The sequence below is a fragment of the Colletes gigas genome, unplaced genomic scaffold (genome assembly GCF_013123115.1).
Source record: "Colletes gigas isolate AHSC1104 unplaced genomic scaffold, ASM1312311v1 Colletes_gigas_Sc00028, whole genome shotgun sequence".
NCBI lineage: Eukaryota > Metazoa > Arthropoda > Insecta > Hymenoptera > Colletidae > Colletes > Colletes gigas.
Genome location: NW_025106657.1, coordinates 1,852,589 through 1,871,133, shown reverse-complemented (window position 1 = coordinate 1,871,133; position 18,545 = coordinate 1,852,589). Strand labels below are relative to the sequence as shown.

Sequence of the window (18,545 nt, the reverse complement as noted above, 5' to 3'; positions counted from 1 at the left end):
ACAATGCGTAAATAATTTTTCATCAAAACTTTTGTCGATGTCGCATCAGAACTAAAATTCATGAATTTGCTGACATTACCGACGTCGACGATCGGGTTAAATATGATTACCAGAGTCATTGTCCTTAAACACAGAGTGCACTGTAATGCTATTGATTATTTACATGATCAGTGTTTCGATTCGTTATAACGCAACCTCGTATTGAATCAGTGGTGTAAACAATGCCTAATTATTCATTAAACTATTGTTTTATAAAAGATATATTTATTCTAAAACGTATGATTTAGTTACGGTGAGTGCTGCGAAATGTGAAGCGTCGACAGATTCGCGATATTCTGACTTTACAATCGATTATCGTTACAACGAATAAATTTTAATGAAATACGTATCATATTATCTTTTGAATACTCTGGCGAAAGAAGAATTAATCAGTTTCTGAATTAAGCTGACCTTGACTATCATTTTATGTATTCAGAAAGTGAGAGAGTAAAATTTATTCGTTTTGTTAGAACACAAATTCTTCGATCGATAATCGAATAGGAACGTAATATGCACTCTATGCGTAAGAAACGTAACTTTTTGAATCATAATTACGTGTAATCTTCGAAGTGAATAAAATGAACGAGTTCAAGAATCTTGTCATCCATCAATATAGTTCTACAGCCAAGGTATGTATTTACGTTGTTCTAGTACGTCTTCGTTCTTTTTTTTAGTGAGGTATCCCTATTTCTTTTCGAAATACAATTCTTCACCTAATTCGCGAGCGTTACTGGGTACAGTGAAGGGTTGTCATTCGTACTCTGAAAATTAACGTAGTAAGACGTGTCAAGACATGTCAGCGTTTCGTAGCTAACGAGGTGCGTATTTCTAACCTGTTGATCTTTCCTAATAATTGCTACTCGTGTTTTAAATATGATCTATTGGAATACGGTTTGGATTTAATCGTTACTTATTTATAATAATCGTTCATGTACTTTAATGCATTTTTATTTTATTTCTGTTAGAGTCTTTGATTGAAATTCGAAGTCAAGGAATTCCTTTTCGAAATAGAAGCTTCGGGAAACATCGGAGATTCCCCCACCCCCCGAGCTAATTCCCGAACGACGCTGGGTATAGCGAGGGGCCGCCATTCCTGTTGGAAAAATTGGCGCAGTAAGACATGTTCGGACATGTCCAGACGCGTCGGTGTCTCGCGATCAACGAGGTACGTATTTATAACCTGTTTATACATATGTCGTCATACTACTCGCGTTTACTCTCTAACGGTGCTTTCGTTTAGAATTAATATATTTCTACCTAAAATTGAGTCGGAATTGTGGCAAAAATTAAATCGTATTTCGCACGCTTTCTTCGATATTTAACCGGCGTCGATTCATATCTCTCTAAACGAAATTACGTATTTTTTAGATATTATTTCAAGTTCCATTATTGTTTAATTGTCATTAGATATGTGTACTGCAATGCATTTGATTTTAATTTGTACGTTATCTGTGTAGCAGTCTCTGATTGGAATTCAAATAGAAGGCAAGCTACCGCCACGGAATCGACGCCATTACACTTGGACAACTTCAAATGGTCTAATAAGGATTGGTAAAATTTAATATACATATATTATTATAATAAATAACATTTATACATTATTTAAATATTTTTATAATTTTATCGTTTTATTATTTGTCAAATACGGGATATCTCAGTGTTGAGATTAAATAATTGAAATTAAATAATAAATCATTTTTTAATGATTCTTTGACGAGTTTAGTGACCGCGGGTATTTTCAATACCCGAGAGTAGCAATACCAATTGTTATATTTTTTTACTGCAGGCTAGGGTCTTCTTGCACTAGCGTTTTTTAATGTTACAAATAAATATTACACAATATGAGTATTATACAATTTTTATAAAATATATGAAATATATTTATTAACTTTATATGAATTGTATGATTGAGTAAAATGTGAATTGATATAATGTGAAAACATTATATTAATCATATGATTGAGTAGAATATAAATGTCAATTGCTATAATATTATACAATAATTTTGATAACATCAATATAATTGTTAAATATTGATCGGTTCCTCATTTAATTACTCACTGTGTACAATGTTGAATTCTTATTGCATACTAAATCAATATGTACTATTGAAATGGCAAGGAGGTTTTCTACAGTTCCCTCAGTCTTTGAATAAAAGCACAGACGAGGTACACGAGTAAACCTTACACTTTATGAATTTTCGATTTACAATCATTTTTGGTGAACACATATATCCTCGACCTCTTACCCACTTTCGAGAAAAAAATTTGGGTAGGTGCTGTTCGGCGAAAAAAAATTTTTCAAATCGTTCTGAAAAAATTATTTTCGGTTACGGGGGTCAATTACAATCATTTATGGCCAATAGACATACCCCCGAAATTCTAACCAGTTTCGAGAAAAAAATTCGAGTAGGTGTGAAATTTTTCGACAAAATTAAAAAATTTCAAATCCTTGTGGAGAAATTAGTTTTAGTTACAGGGGATAATTACAATCATTTTTAGTGAATAGACATACCCTCGAAATCCTATCCACTTCCGAGAAAAAAATTCAGTAATTGGACAAATTTTTCGACGAAAGTAAAAACTTTCAAATCATTGTAAAAAAATTATTGTCGGTTGCGGGGGTCAATTACAATCATTTTTGGTGAACACACATATCCCCTAAATCCTACCCATTTTCGAGAAAAAAATTCGGGTGGGTACTGAAATTTTTTGGCGAAAAAAAATTTTTCACTGTATGGGTGACAGAATTTTTAACAGTGGAACTAAAACAATTAATTCTCAAGTTGTAATGTTAAAGAAAATAAATTTTCTTCATAAATTTTAATGAAGTTACGACAGTAACTACTAGGACAATTTTTAAGTTGTGTAGTTTACAATTGACTAAAATCAAAGTTTTGGTCTTGTAAACAATTTTAGGATTTTAGGCTGGCAGTCAACGTGTTAAGGATTAAGACTTCTGTAAAAACCAGAAATAAAACGTTTTTTTGCGATTTTTTTTTTTGTATGCATGGAAAAGTAAGAGGATAATAATATTCAATCATTTGTCAATAAATAATGTTAAAATAAACTTATCGAAAATCCCCCACGTATGTCTCTAGCTATACTCATGTAGATTAAGAGAAAGTTGTTTTTTTTTCAGATACAAAGCGTCAGTTATATTGCATGCCGCAGAGCGCCTCAAGTTCAAAACACGCTTCGCGAGAATGGCTCCAGCGTCGTCAGTTTGCACTATTTTTGAATAAATATTTTTTTTTTTAACACTTAACAACATGGTTAATAACATTCTTGAATATTATTATCCTCTTACTTGTCCATCCACCAAAAAAGAAATCGCAAAAAAACGCTTTATTTCAGGTTTTTACAGTGGGCTTATCCCTCAATGTATCATTCCTATCGAGTACCGATTCGTGAAAAGTTCGAGGTTCGATATTTTCCGCAGACGGGAAAGTGGAGAAAATGGCGCGTAACAGCGATGACGCATGTTGCTTGAACGATACACGTGTATGATAGTTGTACGTGAATACCAACAGAACGCATACGGGTACCGATAGACGCGGACACGTGAGCGCCGGAACACGTGCATTAGGCGTCGATAGCGTACAGCAGCGTCGTAAGCGGCCGAGGAACGACGAGACCCAGTGCTAGGTGGAGACCGGTTTGCAGAAAGCGGTAGCGAAAATATTGGAACACCGCGAATCTTTCCGTAGATTTTTTAGGAGAGACGTAACCGCGCGTAACGACCGGGAAAAATTTGTTTGAAAATAAGAAGTCGAAGTATCTGTGTGTGTTTAAGTAAAAGGTGTCATTTTGGTTCATTTGGCGCGCTGTAAAACGCAATACCCTTTTCTTTCGGTAGGTGATCAGTTTTTGAACATCGATTCAGCGATTTAAGGCGAGATAACGATGTAAAAGTTCAACGAACACGTTGCAGAGTTTGCTGCATAACGCTCCTCCGCGATAAGGAAAGTTGTAACGCAAATGATCGTTGATACTTTGAGAAATGTTTGTCCGGTGAAGATAGTGCTGTTATTAGTGATTATTGATCGTAACGTATTAACATCTGCGTGTTTGTTTCAGGTACAGCTTGACGGATCTCGAATCTAATGCTTGGAGACAAGTCGTCGCAGAAGTAAATGGGTTTCGCTTCCAAAGAACACGATTCTTCTCCGCAGACGGCTTTCGACCATCGTATTTCCTCGTATCGCCTGATTCACGATTACTCGACGTTCACCGTTCTGGACGGACGTAAAATTCAGTCTCAACCAGGATAATAGGTAATTTTACTTTACGCTTGCTTCAATTAGTGTTCGAACGCTGTAATAATTTTGTCTGTGCTGTGTATGCTGCGATGAGGCAATCGCGTATCTAACACGGAAAATGAAGTATTTTATAAGAGGAAGCGCGGCATATTTCGAATACTAATTTGTCTAAGACGAATAACAAATTACGATGCGGAATAGAAACAAGTAAAATTGCATAACATCGTAGGGAAATCAATAAACTTTTATATTTTAAACTCTCAGTAATAATGAAAGACAACAAATTTCTATCTAAAACTTTAGTATAATCGAAAAATGACGAAGACGATTTTACAAGATGCGGGTAATTTGGAATAGTAGAATTTTAAATTATTCTCACTTTATAAAATTAAAAAAGTAAATAGATATTATTTTTTCGGCTGTACTTTCGAGAAGCTCCAGTGACCGATTGACGTAAGATTTAAAGGAGGTGGGGAGATATCAATCTCAAATATAAAATTTTACCTTCAGGAATTTAATAGTTTCCGAGATATTAGGTTAGATTTTAGTTTGGATTAGAATATTATATTGTAAACATTTTCTGGCAATTAAATTAAAATTTTACATAAAAACCCATTTTCTACGGGACACCATATATTTATCCAGGGATCGAAAACCGAGGTGTCGTTATTCAACATTACCGTAAGTAGAATGTAATTGTAGTGTAATTATTGGTCACTGAAATTAAAATGTAATGCAACTTGAAAAAAATGTCAGTTTCGTCGGAACACTATAGAAACTCAGGTTCGATATGCGTCATGGGCTATTCAAATAGCGACGACAATACTACTGCAGAGAAAATGGTCGTGTTAGCAAGGTTTGTGTCTCACGTACACAGTTAAAGATGTACACGTATAAACAGAATTCAATTGCGTAGAGCAAAAGTTTCGGAAACCATTAAATATCTGGAAGTAAAATTTCATAATTAAGTTGTACACTCTTCCAAAAAAATTTGGGCATAAAAATCACAACATAGGAACAATCATCTTAAGGGGTTGCATAAGGGGAAAAATTCTTTTTTTGTTTGAAAAAATAGTTCAAGGTCTAAAAATTGATTTGCCATGTAAAAATCTAAAGCAGTTTTGGAGTTATTGCACTTGGAGCGAACTCAAGAAGATCGCGAGTAAATAGACGAATAAACTAGACAATGTTTTATACAACATAGTTGTTGATAGTTTTGGCGTATATGTGGGTTTTAGAGGTTGCTCTGTTGAATATGAAAATAAGTTCAAAATAAAGAAATAAAAAAAAATAATTCTGAAATAATGAATAAAATTATATTAATTTTATTATATTTAATACACTGTATTAATGGATTTTTTAAGTCTATTGATTTCGCAGCTGGTTTTAGATATTGTGTTTACATAAGTGAGGGTTGATGATGTATTCGTCGTATAGGCGTGGAATTGACGTCAGTTGGTGTTTGCGGGTGTGCAGTTGGTAAAGTGTTTCTGTTGCTGTGTTGCAGGATAACTGGGAGGTGATTGGTATTTGGTATAGTATGGTGAGTTTGTGAGGAAAATGTCTATGTTAAGAGGGTTGTGTGTGTAGGTGTTGCTATCGATGATATGGTAATTATTATTGATCATGTGGGTATTGAGCGTCTTGCCATTACTGTTTGTGGTGGTGTTGTTCCAGTTGGAGTACTTGGCATTGAAGTTACTCCCTACGATAAACTTTTTAGTTTGAGCAGAGTCTATGATGAGTTGTGTGTTGATGGAGGTCTGTATGAAAATTCCGTAGATATTGTCCAGGAATAGCTGGGGTAGGTAGTCGTATGTGATGGATGGGTGGATAAAGATGGCAACGCCACGTTTTGATGATGTTGTATCTGTTGAATTTAATTGTATCTATGAGTTGAGTCAGGTTTCGGATATTAGAGCTATTTGAATTTAATGATGTTCAAGAAAAATTTGGAGTTCTAGAACTTTGTTTTTGATGCTCGTGACATTCCAGAGTAGGATATTGTTCGGGAGATTAGCCATTGATAAACTCAACAGCTTTTAGAAAGGTTTGTTGAAGATAATTTATAGTTTGTGTCTTTGTTAAAGGTGATTTATAACATTTCGTTGATTGATGGTTTTGGCACCGGAAACATTGAATCTAGGGGCGAGATACTGTTGTATTTTTTCCAGTAGAAATCCCTCTGGTATGCTCTAGGAATCTGATGATGGCCTTTTCCTTGTAAGATATCAAAATATTATAATGTATAAAAATTTGTAAAATATTTGCAAAAGATTAATATTGACCCAAGTTTTCTGTAGTACTTGAGAAATTAATCGCAAGATTTTGGTATTTACACCGAGTAAAGTTGAATAAAAGTATGTTAAAAGAGTAATTCTTTTGCTAGAATTGTATTTGGAAAAAGTAAAGAGATAACACAGAACGAAAAAACAAAAGACGGATGAGTGTATAATTTCAGTCGTAATATGTTCTTCACAATATTCATAATAATTCGAGACTTTAGTTATCAATATCTAACGGAAGTTATTACAAATTATACAACACTACACCATTCGAGGAAAGTTTCTAATTCATCGGTTTTTACGCTATAGAATCAACGCTAGGCGAAACGTTGAAAGTTCGGTAGATGTGGACGGTGTAATGTTTAATTAATTAGTAATTTATGTCAGTTTCCTTTCTCTTCGTGATACACGTGAGTTGCAACGGAAAACACGTGAATGGTCTATTGGGAACCGGCAACGGGCTTCGCAAGTCCATGACCTCCTTTTATACATTACAGACGTTATATTAATCGTATGAAATATTAAACAATTAAGTGTACATTTATACTTAAAAAAAAAGATTAACATAACAAAATGGTCGCTACGGAACATTTAGAAACGAAACTTTATAAAAATTGGACTCTTTGGCCTCCATGTTTGAAAGTAATTTCTTGAAGGCAACTTTAAATAATGTTATTTCAAGTTTAAACATGCTATATTTATTATCATTCATTAGAATCAATTTTTATGATACAACGTCTTTCTCGTAACCATGATGTATCTTTTAATAGAATTATTATATTCTCGTGACTTATGCAAAATTATAATACGAAAGTTAGAAAGTAGTGCACAGTAACTATAATTTTGTAAAATATTCCAAGATAAACCATTCAAATTCGTAAAAGATTTCATACAAGATGATGTTCTTATTTAAACTGTCATGCAAGGAAAATCAAAAGAAATAATTTTTAATAATTAAAAGTATCTTAATGAAAGATTTGCGTCGTAAAGTAGTATAAAGTCATTGCTTTAAAACGATATATGATTGCTACGGATTACCATTATGTTACACAATGTATATCAATTTTTTAAATCTTTTCGACCAAACGATTTTCGATCTTTAACACTATTTGACATTATGTTTTAAAATTTTTACTTGAAATTATTTTCTAAGTTCAATCATTTTTCCTGAATAATATAATAAAAATTGAATCTTCCGGATTTCTTTTTACGGAGACATTTATAAACTTGAATCAAATTTTGGACGAATGTTTAAAAAAAACGCGATTTTGTTTTCCTCCCGTTGGAATCCACGTGACCGCTAAATGTAAACACGTGAATAGCCTATTGAGCTTCGGAAACGCTTGTTCAGTTCGTGACCGGTTTCTGTACCCGGCAATCCTTTTACCCAGCGTTTCTCAGACTGGGATCCGTCAACATTCAAAAGAAAATTAATAGTCTCGAATACGTCAGAATACTTTCCAATGCACCAAGAAACTAATCACCTAAATAAAATAATATTTTCATAAATCTAATAATTAAAACATTTATGACGCGCTCAAAGTTTTTTAACACCTTTTAATTTTGTCGATTGAAGGTATCAACTATTATTGTGACCCAGCAATAGCGAACCAAAACGCTACGAAGCACACTGGTTAACAGATTCTTTTTATCAGACGTTTGTTTTGTCTGCAATGCCGAGACAATATTACTGGTACGTGGAAATATTTTAAAGTTTCATAAAAAGAGCTGTAAAACTAACTGAGATTTAATTAATTTAAAAAGGATAATTGAAGGCGGTGTCCAGTTGCGCGGCAAGAACTTTTGTCTGTGAAATTCTCGTGTTAGCACTATCTATGTAAATTCTTAAATACCCATATATTTTTGCACTTTATTATGCTTTCGAATTTTTATAAAATAAATTATTTTACAGTTTAATAAAATAGAGAGTTTCACCTTTGAAATGATACCAAGAAGATCATTGTAAGACTTCTTTTCATTAAGTTACAATAACTCTAAACATTGACCACGTTTGGACCAGGAATCCTAATGTTTATGAGCAGCAGAGTACGTTCAATGTTCAGAATTTAATGTTAGTAGTAATATATTTTTAAAATTATTATTAAAACTTGATATTCACTAAATTTTTTCTATCTGTATAATTTTGTATCTTCGATCAATCTAGTACTCTAGTACATACAGTGAATAATGGAAATATTCGGATGCTAGAATACACATAGGTTTATTTCTTTATATCTTAATTGTGTATGCATAAAATCTATTTACTGTTTTTCCACGTAATAATAGAGCAAAATTCTCTGTTTATGCAAAAATGAGTGCAATACCAATAAGCACATCTCATTTTATAACCGTTGCATTTCTTTACAACAGTAACGTTAGCAGTTAAAAAATTACTGTTATATCGAAATAGAGTTTTCCAATAAGAGCCATAAAACATGAAGAAATATACAGTTGTTCAACGCGTTGAAATTATTGAAATTCTTGTTCAATTCGAACAACGTTTCGTGCACTATGATTGATGGTCAATAGAATCAACTAACAGAACTCATAATTCGTCATTTGGTGGCAAAATTTTGATCACAAGAATTAAAAGGATCTACGAGTTAATTTACCAATGTTTATTTGTTAACAATTCTAATAAGTTTCAACGGAACTGAGCTCAAACTGAACGAATGCAATGAGTTTTTAAGGACTTTGTTGAAACTCTGCACGCTTGTAGATTTAGTTATCCGGTTTAAGAATATATAACATTATAAGGCAGATACACAGTAATTTTTGAAATATTAATGATTAAAACTTCATTATTATCTACAAATACAATTTTAATCTACAAACTAGCAATTACCACCATGGTGTGATAATAAAGTATGAGACTCTTACTTACTAAGGTCCAAGTTCGATTCCCGATAACTACATAATTTTTTCCTCTTAATATAGATAAATTTGAATAGTCACATTTACACATAGAAACATTAATTATTTTTTAAATAAAATATCTTTATTTATAACATAAATTTTTCTTCATTTGCGAAGTATACGCTTCCTTTCTTTTCAACTATTGTGGATGGAGAATTTCGAATTTTTATAAATACAAAGACACTTTATTTAAAAGTTAATCAGCATTTTTATGTATGAATTTCATTATTCAAATTTATTTCTACTAAGAGCAAAAACTTATGCCATTATCGCAAATCGAACTTGAACCTACTGGGTAGGAGTCTCTTACTTTACCATTAAAATTATATTCGTATACAATAATGAAACTTTAATCATTAATATTTCAAAAATTATTGGGTATCTGCCTCTATAATATTATACATTTTTAAACCGGATAACTAAATCTACAAGTGTGCAAAGTTTGAACAAAGTTGGTAACCCTAAGGCCTAGGCCTCTTCTTGTGAGATGTGGTTGCAACAAGATGGTGTCACGTGCCACGCTACTGCTGAAACTACTGCCCCCATTAAAGATAAAACAATGAGGTTGTCTTTCGCGGTTTTCATTTTACTTTAACCCCTTAACCTACAACTACGTGTGAGACACGTAGTCTTCTATTCGGGCTAAAACTGATTACCACGGGCCTGGCTCGTAGTACATCGGTCGGGCCAAATGTAAATACTACGGGCATAGCTCGTGGTACATCGGTTGGGCCAAATGTAAATACTACGGGTATAGCTCGTGGTACAACGATCGCAGTTTGTAATTTGACTCGCCACGAACAGCACAGACCAGGCTTGTGATACGCACGTTCGCACTTTGAAATATATTTTCTTAAATATTAGAGAAATATCTCTACAAGATGTGCGCGTTTAGTACAACTTAGGACCGATTTGCCGAACCGCGAAATGACTCGAAGGCTGCGCGATCTTGTTGACGCTTTGGGCCCAGGCTGTTGAAACGTAAATCGTAGGTTAAGGGGTTAATTCAAAGTTCTGTCGTCCTTATTGGAAAGCCCGACATTAAAGATATTAATAGTTTCATTGGACTCCTATTTGAGAGACACTGTTTCTAGCATTTTCGCGTTCGTCACGTTACACACTCCCCTTTAAAGGTACGCTGTGCACCGGTGTATACCTAGCACGTGCATGCCCTAGTCGTCGGGTATCCACTGCTTGGTTCCCGTGCACCCAATCCGATCAATGTTACCGGTTGCACAATTATTGCGTACCTTTCCAATCGTCCTTTCGCTTTTTCTCTACACCTCCTTCGCGAAGGCCGTAGCGGCGATCTGAGCTATGAGCTGGACGCAGTACCTTCCTAAACACCGTTTGCACCCGTTCGCTCAGTATAGTTTGGCACTCGAGGAGGCAGTCGCGCATAGCTCGTCGAACCTGCCTGAACAGTACTCGTTCTCGACGCCTTGAAGACTCAGCTAAGGTTTGTGTCGTTAACCCTTTGGAACTCTGGCTGAAAACTGCCACATGGCTGCTCCAGTATGATATGCCTGATTCCAAACGTAAATTCGGTAAATACGAGCAATGCGCTTTCTCTTTAGTTTACGACCTACGAGGAAGAGAAATATTGTAATCGAGTTTGGAAACATTTCTTTTTAAACAAAAAACACATTTTAATTTAATTTAATGTACATGTTATGTACATATGCATTGGGGTGTATGTCTATTAATACGATTGCATGTAAATGGTTGAATGAATATAATACCATAGTAAAGAAAATAAGACAAGCTTTTGTCGATGTGTAATACTTTTTTAATTAATGTCAACTTCTGTTAACTTATTATTTAATGAAGATTAAAGTCGAGGAATATATTTAACGTTCTTTGTTGTTGTGTTACAAATAAAGTAACGATTATTATAAATTGTTAAAAAGTGCTTCGATCCCACGCATCTAGAATAAATTAGATGCGCAAGATAAGTTTGTGACGCGTCGTGGAATATTGAATTCTAAACAATTACCATGTATTAATGAATATAATTATGATGAAAAATATATTCTAGAATTGAACAGTGATATATAATAATATTGTAACTGGGAATCTAAACTTTCGGTGAAAGAAAACGAAGCTGATGTTGTCACAAGCATTACTTTCAAAGATACTTTAGAGTCGACTCTTAATCATAATAATAAATAAATAGTAATGTTTAGGAGGACAAAACATACTATACCTTCCGATACAAAATCGAAATAACTGTAGTTTTTTAAGTCTTACGAGCGCCGTAACAAATTTTAGAATTCAATTGTAAACGTTCTAATCCTGGAACTAAATTTCTGGCGTGAGATAAAAAATGTTATCTCCCAAAATGTGATAAATTAATTAGCATTACTTTCAGAATTTGTAAGTTATCGTTAGCACACTTCTAATTTTGTAGTTGATTGATCTAGTTTTGAACGTACGAAGTTTAGAGCCACAAGAATTATTTGTTAAACATATGGCCTACGCTGTTGCTTAACGTTGTTCGATGTTTTTTTTTTTATATTAGATGCTGGCACTAATGAGCACTGCAAAATCTACTTTCTTGGAGATCGACAATGATAAGTTTAAGACTATCATGAAGATATCAAACGAAGATTCGATCCCGCAAAAGAAGGATCGTTCTGGGAAGGACGAGGATGCTTCGAAAACGTTGCAACTCCTTCGAATCAAAGGATTCCCTCGATTATTACCAGAAGGTGCAAAATTTCTTGTTAATTATAAACTGGCTCAATATTGATTTCAATATTTTTCTTTGAACTCTCTTCATTTTCAAATGTTTGTTCGTGAAATTTACAATCACAATAATGCTTCCTCGTTGAATAACAACTAAACTTTAAATTATTGAATTAAATGAATAATTAAAAATTTCACTACTCGACCGAATAAACGTCGCAAATAAAATTATATGCGTTAATTTTACTCGACGTCTATTGTTCGAATAAAATTTTGGGTAAATGTTTACTTCAATAGCTTTGTCCTAAATCTGTATATTTTATTATGGTTTGTTCACAAAAGGCTGTATCTGATCTTTATAAAGAAATATAGTTGAGGGGAGGTTGAAGAAGCAACGCGTATTAGCATTTTTTTTTACAAAAAGGATTTAAATTTTAAGAAAGTGTAGTATATGTCGAGCGATTTCGATGACTTTTGGGTATGTTATAGAGGATGAGATTGTGAACAACTTTTATGTGGACAATAATTGTCGCTCGGCCTCAATTTTTGAAATATTTGCCTAAAAAATTTTGGCGTAGGTGCGTTCCGTCTGCAAGGGGCCGCCGATCATTTTCTGTTCACATCGGTTTAGCGATCAGGACGAGTGTGACACTATAGTTTTTTAAATTTTAAGTCTTTTTTGTAAAAAAAAGTATACAGATTTAGGGTAGAGCCGCTAAAGTAAACATGTAACAAATTTTGTCTATCTTTTCTTAGCACTTTTGGTATTTCTACTACAAAAAAGTTATTTTGCATTTTAATTTCTATTTTCATAAATTAAATAATGTTAAGGATAATGGACGTTAAAAGTTTGACTAAAAATTGCTAAATGTTAATTTTGTATTAATCTGTTTTAAAGTGTTATTTTATTGTTTAATCGTATTACAGGGATCCAAGCGTTAGCTAATTATTGCCGGTACCTTCGGGAGCTATCTTTGTCGTATTCATTTCTCAGCGACGAATTACTATTAGCTTTGAGCTCTGAAAAAGAAATACAACTAGGTACCCTGAGATTGGAAGTGCATCCGGAGACAAAGCCTTTTCCACGTGTCAGCGATACAGCGTGGTTTACGTTTTCAAATCATTTACCAAACATAAACCTAGTGCTGTGAGTGCATTTTATTAAACTTGCCAAAATTTTGATGCACGAACATTAAGGAAGCACGGAAAACTAATTATTTTAATTTAATTTTGTATTTTAATTTAATTTACTGTTATAATATGTATCAAAGAAATTAATTTTTCTTCATTTATGGCGACGTTTCTAAAGAATTTTTGAATGTTTGTCTAAAACTAGAAAAATATGTTGCCTACAATATGAAGACAATCGATCGCAAAGGATTAAAATTCAGTCGTTCAAATTGAAGTGCATAATGTGAAAATCTTTCTTTTATCAAGGTTCTTTAAACGTCTCATTTTTAAAACAATACATTGAACGAGTCCTATGTTGTTCAATTTTAATTCATGGAAATAACATATTGGTCTGTTTATGTAACAAATTAGATTATCTTACATAACGAACGAAGACGATCAGAGTCCGCTTTTCGCTCCATACGTTCCTATAACACATTTGTACTTTGGAGAAGCACCATCGGAAGCAACAATGCTACGTATCGGTTGCCTGTGCCCCCGGTTGGTCGAGCTAGTGATTGCTGCTTATGGTCCCGAATTACTTGATCGTGCACTGCTTTCTGTCGCCCAAGGTTGTCCACTCTTAAGCGCCGTTGGATTGGGCGATTGTGAAATCACGTACGTATAACAATATGATTACAGCGCTGCCTTGGATATTGACCGACATTCGGGACCGAAACTGGTCAAAATTGAAGGAATGTAGAGTAGATAACACAGCACATCGGTAATACAGTAGATTTAAAAACATAAACATACTTGGCCGCCGTGACGAGAGGGAACCTAGTTCTAAGAACTGGTAGAGATAGCAATCAGCCAATTTCCAAAGCATCATTGTACAGTAAAAGTTGGATGTATGCCCGAATTGGGACCCCAAGTCATGCGTTTATGGAATAGATCAAAACTAAGAAACTTGCGGCTCATGAGCTGCACGAGAAACTCTTCCCTCGACTTGTCTGTTTCGTTGAGCAATTCTCATCATACCCAGTTGACTTCCACGCGTACACAGGATGGTTCACCTAAATATCTTCTCCTAATTAGGAGAGGGGCAAGAAATATTTTGTTTCTAAGGTAATTTTTTGTCGGAGTTTACAAGGTTATCGATGTTCCTTTGTGCATAATTGTATAATTTTTTTCATTGCATCGTGTAGCTGATGTAAGAATACGTTGAGATATGTACATTACATGACCTTTTTTTGTACCCCCATAATTAGAGGAGATATTTAGGTGAACCACTCTGTATACACAATTTCCAATGGGTTTGCCATCAGAGTGAAACTAACTAAAGAGGGAGAACATTAGATCACTAGCGGGAATTCCCCATACCGGGGTGGAGGGATAGACCGACTGAAGAGTGGGAGCGAAAAGCGTCGGCAAAGTACAGGGTGTTACTCTACCTATAGTCAATATTTTGGGGGGTGATTCTACAGGCGAATATAAGTCGAAAATCAAGAGTGATGAAATTGCGGTAAATGCTTTGTTTATTAATTATCGATGGTTAAAGATTGGCGTCTGGAGCGCCTGAATGACGGCAACTTAAAATAGGGCCGGTCAGTATACCAATATCGATCGGCGGCAACGTCGAAGACCCCAACGAAAATCAGCTGATGGAACAGCCCGGCCGCCGATCGATATTGGTGTACTGACCGGCCCTATTGTCACCGCAGTTCGAATTTTAATTATTTCTCTATTAACCCTTTGCATTCGAGGAATGTTTCGGTACGCACAAATCCAGTCTGCTTTTCCTGTACAGTTTTTAATACCAAACGGTTACAAATGGTTCTTACCGTATTTACCACTGTCCGTCAAGTTGCCGTCATTCAGGCGCTCCAGACGCCAATCTTTAACCATCGATAATTAATAAACAAAGCATTTACCGCAATTTCATCACTCTTGATTTTCGACTTATATTCGCCTGTAGAATCACCCCCCAAAATATTGACTATAGGTAGAGTAACACCCTGTATACATATACAAGTTCCTCAACTCTGCAGTAGATGGATCAATTCTAATTATAGAAACAGTCGACTGACGAACATTGAAAAGGACAGCAAGTGAAGGAGATCCTTCTCGATTACACGCTTTGTAGCATGTGAAGGGTAATCTTCCCTCAGTAGTGGGGATGAACACTGCCCATTTATGCTGTAGATCAGTTCGGGCACATATCCAATGTTCACTGTAGTTCTATTTTTACAGAAGTAATATAATACCTCTTTTTTATGAATGTCCGATTGCGAACGATTAAATGATAGCTATCAAAACTATTTAACGCGACATCTGGTAAATAGCAGAGATTGAAAACAATTATAATTAGTGTTAAGACCCATTCTATTAATATCAGTTTGTAAATTTCGATTCAGTATCGATATGTATCAATGTATCAAAGACGCCAGTATCAGAAAGAATAGATACCTGTTTGATATTATAAAAAAAAATGCACTACTAATTTAAAACATTACATTTCATCTTTAAACGCAGTTATGAACAATATTAAAGTTTCATGCGCTCTTTGAAGAATTCGTTTGTTTGAAATTTTTTCATTTCGTCGAAAAATTTCGGCACATTTCTGAATTTTTTTCTCGAAAATTGTTAGGATTTCGAGGGTATGTTTATTCATCAAAAATGATTGTAATTGACCCCTGCATCTAAAAATTATTTTATTTAAACGATTTGAAATGTTTTAATTTTGTCGAAAAATTTTACACCTACTCGAATTTTTTTCTCAAAAGTGGTTAGGATTTCGGGGGTATGTGTTGTCACCAAAAATGATTGTAATTGACCCCCACAGCTGAAAATAATTTTTCTAGAATGATTTGAAACTTTTCAGTTTTGTCGAAAAAAGACACCTGTCGATTTTTCTTAAAAATTCGTTTTTCATTTTTAATAAATTTGGTTGGCGCTGTACAGAAAAGTTGTCTAATACTTTTCTGTAGGTACCCATGAGCTCTGTTTAAAAAAAAAATTTCAATCAAATTCATTCACTATTGTAGGAGTTATGGCCGTTTGAAAATTGAACCTTTTTTATGGGGGTTTTAGCATTTTACGGGGTTCAGGAACAACTTTTCAAATATTTTTAGAATTCCTACATATTCTTCACCAAAATACGCGTTGTTTGCCGGTTGAAACATTAAAATCCCCCAATCCGTTCAGAAGTTATGATATTTTAAAGATTCGCATGAAATTTCGGGGTTCTCACATTAGATTTTCGGTCAGGAATTTTTTTCTCGAAAATGCGTAGGATTTCGAAGGTATGTGTAATGGCCAAAAATGATTGCAATCGACCTCTGCAACTGAAAAGAATATTTTTAGAACGATTTGTACAATTTTTTTTTCGCCGAAAAATTTCAGCACCTACCCGAATTTTTTTCTCGAAAGTGGGTAGGTTTTCGGGGGTATGTGTATTCACCAAAAATGATTGTAATTGACCCCCACAACCAAAAATAATTTTTTCAGAATTATTTGAAATTTTTTAATTTAATTTTTTAATAACTTTTTAACGAAGCATTTCAGTCAAGAAATTGATATTCTTAATTTTTGTTTTATTTTGGCCTCTAGAATCTCCCATTAAAATTTTTCCCAAGGGTGGCCTAACACCCTGTATAAAAATGAAACATACGCCGTTATGTAGCAACTAAGGTGACTATTAAGTATCGAATAGATAATCGATATACATATTCTTTTGCCCAGACATCAAATGAATATCGAACAAGTATCGATTCTTTGTTATAAGTATCGATTATTTTTTTATGCTTACGTCTTTGATTAATTAAATCAATGAATGTAACTGTAAAACAAATCGATAAGACCTGTAATGTTAATAATATTTTTGTCTTATTACACTTAGTTGCTCAGGATTGTTGGAATTTGTCACAGTCTGTGCGAAACACTTAAGAATACTGTACGTTTGGGAAACGTCACTGATAGAAGACTCCGGGCTCGACGTAACAAAAGTATCGAGGAAGATTTCGTTGCTCCTCGGTCGTACATGGGTACCTGAATACATCCCGTTGTGCTAAAAGCTTAACTGTAATCGAATCAATATACACATATGATGCGAATACACCAATGGCCGACAATAGTTTGCACATATACTGAAAATGTGATAATTAGACTTTACGGACATACCTTTTCTATTTTTTACATGAATTAATTATGTAAGTGATTGTATAATTTCGAACTGTAGCGTAGATATTGTATAAAAACTGCAGGTTTCCGATATTTTTAGGACTGCTATTTACAAAAACCACCAATAGATTAGAAATGTTAGTTTCTGAAACATTGTTTCAGATGAATCTTTCCGTATTTTTTCCTACAATCCACTGTTGACAATGGATTAACAATTATTACGAAAAAAAAAATACACAAAAATGTAATTCCTTTTGTGAATTTGTACTCTTATGTTAATGTCTGCGTAACCCAAAGTATTTTATACATTGGACGAGACTCCAAGAAAAAGAATGAAAAAAGTCACGTATTATAAAAATTGCTCGTGTCTGTTAATACCAAAAAATATAAACTTTATTAGATTATAATGGTACTTTTTGCGTGTGGTGTATATAAAATAAAATAATACCACTACTTATTTAAACTGTCGCTCATGGTAGATATGTATAATATACAATAATTATTATAGTCTATAATGTTATTGTAATACAACAGACTATGTACATTATTTCTACATTATAACACAAATGATTGGGTATACTTAGTATTACGATATCTAATAACGTTAACAATTAATGTTCTTATTATTTAATTTTTTGTTTAAATTTACGCGATTATTTCGTTTTTACATCTTGCCGATGCTATTCTAAAGATGCGAAGCGCTCAGTCTTGTATCCCAGCCGATATATCCGATCTCTTGTCTCATTAAGGCCGATTAAAAACCTAACATTTGAACAATTCACGCTCCGTTTACAACAAACAATTTTAATCTATACAAAAAACTGTATCATTTTTCATAAAAGTTTTACTGTTATAACGAATAACGTAACGAACAAATGTTGTTGTATTCTTATGAACATGATAATATTTCCTTGTTAAAAAAAAACAGCAATTTTTAAAAAATACAATAAAATTTAAATTATTTGGTATGTAACAACGACGTATACTTGTCATGTTATTAATTAGGAAATGTTCTAAGTACTCATTGGCATTTTTAAGCAACTGTAAACGTATAAAAGAACCTA

The 18,545-nt window shown here is 33.7% G+C and overlaps 1 protein-coding gene across 5 annotated transcripts; it reads left to right on the top strand.

The window, feature by feature from the left end:
• Positions 1-175: 175 nt before the first annotated feature.
• On the top strand, positions 176-18,414 carry LOC122401796 (F-box/LRR-repeat protein 3-like). Of its 5 annotated transcripts, none has more exons than XM_043404153.1 (8): positions 176-668; positions 1,005-1,204; positions 1,497-1,590; positions 4,119-4,315; positions 12,023-12,212; positions 13,117-13,336; positions 13,732-13,977; positions 17,201-18,414. In XM_043404153.1, the coding sequence occupies exons 5-8, from the start codon at positions 12,023-12,025 to the stop codon at positions 17,370-17,372; spliced, it is 828 nt and encodes a 275-aa protein (XP_043260088.1). In that variant the 5' UTR covers positions 176-668; positions 1,005-1,204; positions 1,497-1,590; positions 4,119-4,315; the 3' UTR covers positions 17,373-18,414. The 5 variants fall into 5 exon arrangements, with proteins under 5 accessions (XP_043260088.1, XP_043260089.1, XP_043260087.1 ...); XM_043404154.1 differs by lacking the exon at positions 176-668 and adding an exon at positions 745-857 and having other exon boundaries at positions 1,500-1,590; XM_043404152.1 differs by lacking the exon at positions 176-668 and adding an exon at positions 745-857.
• The last annotated feature ends 131 nt before the right edge of the window (positions 18,415-18,545 follow it).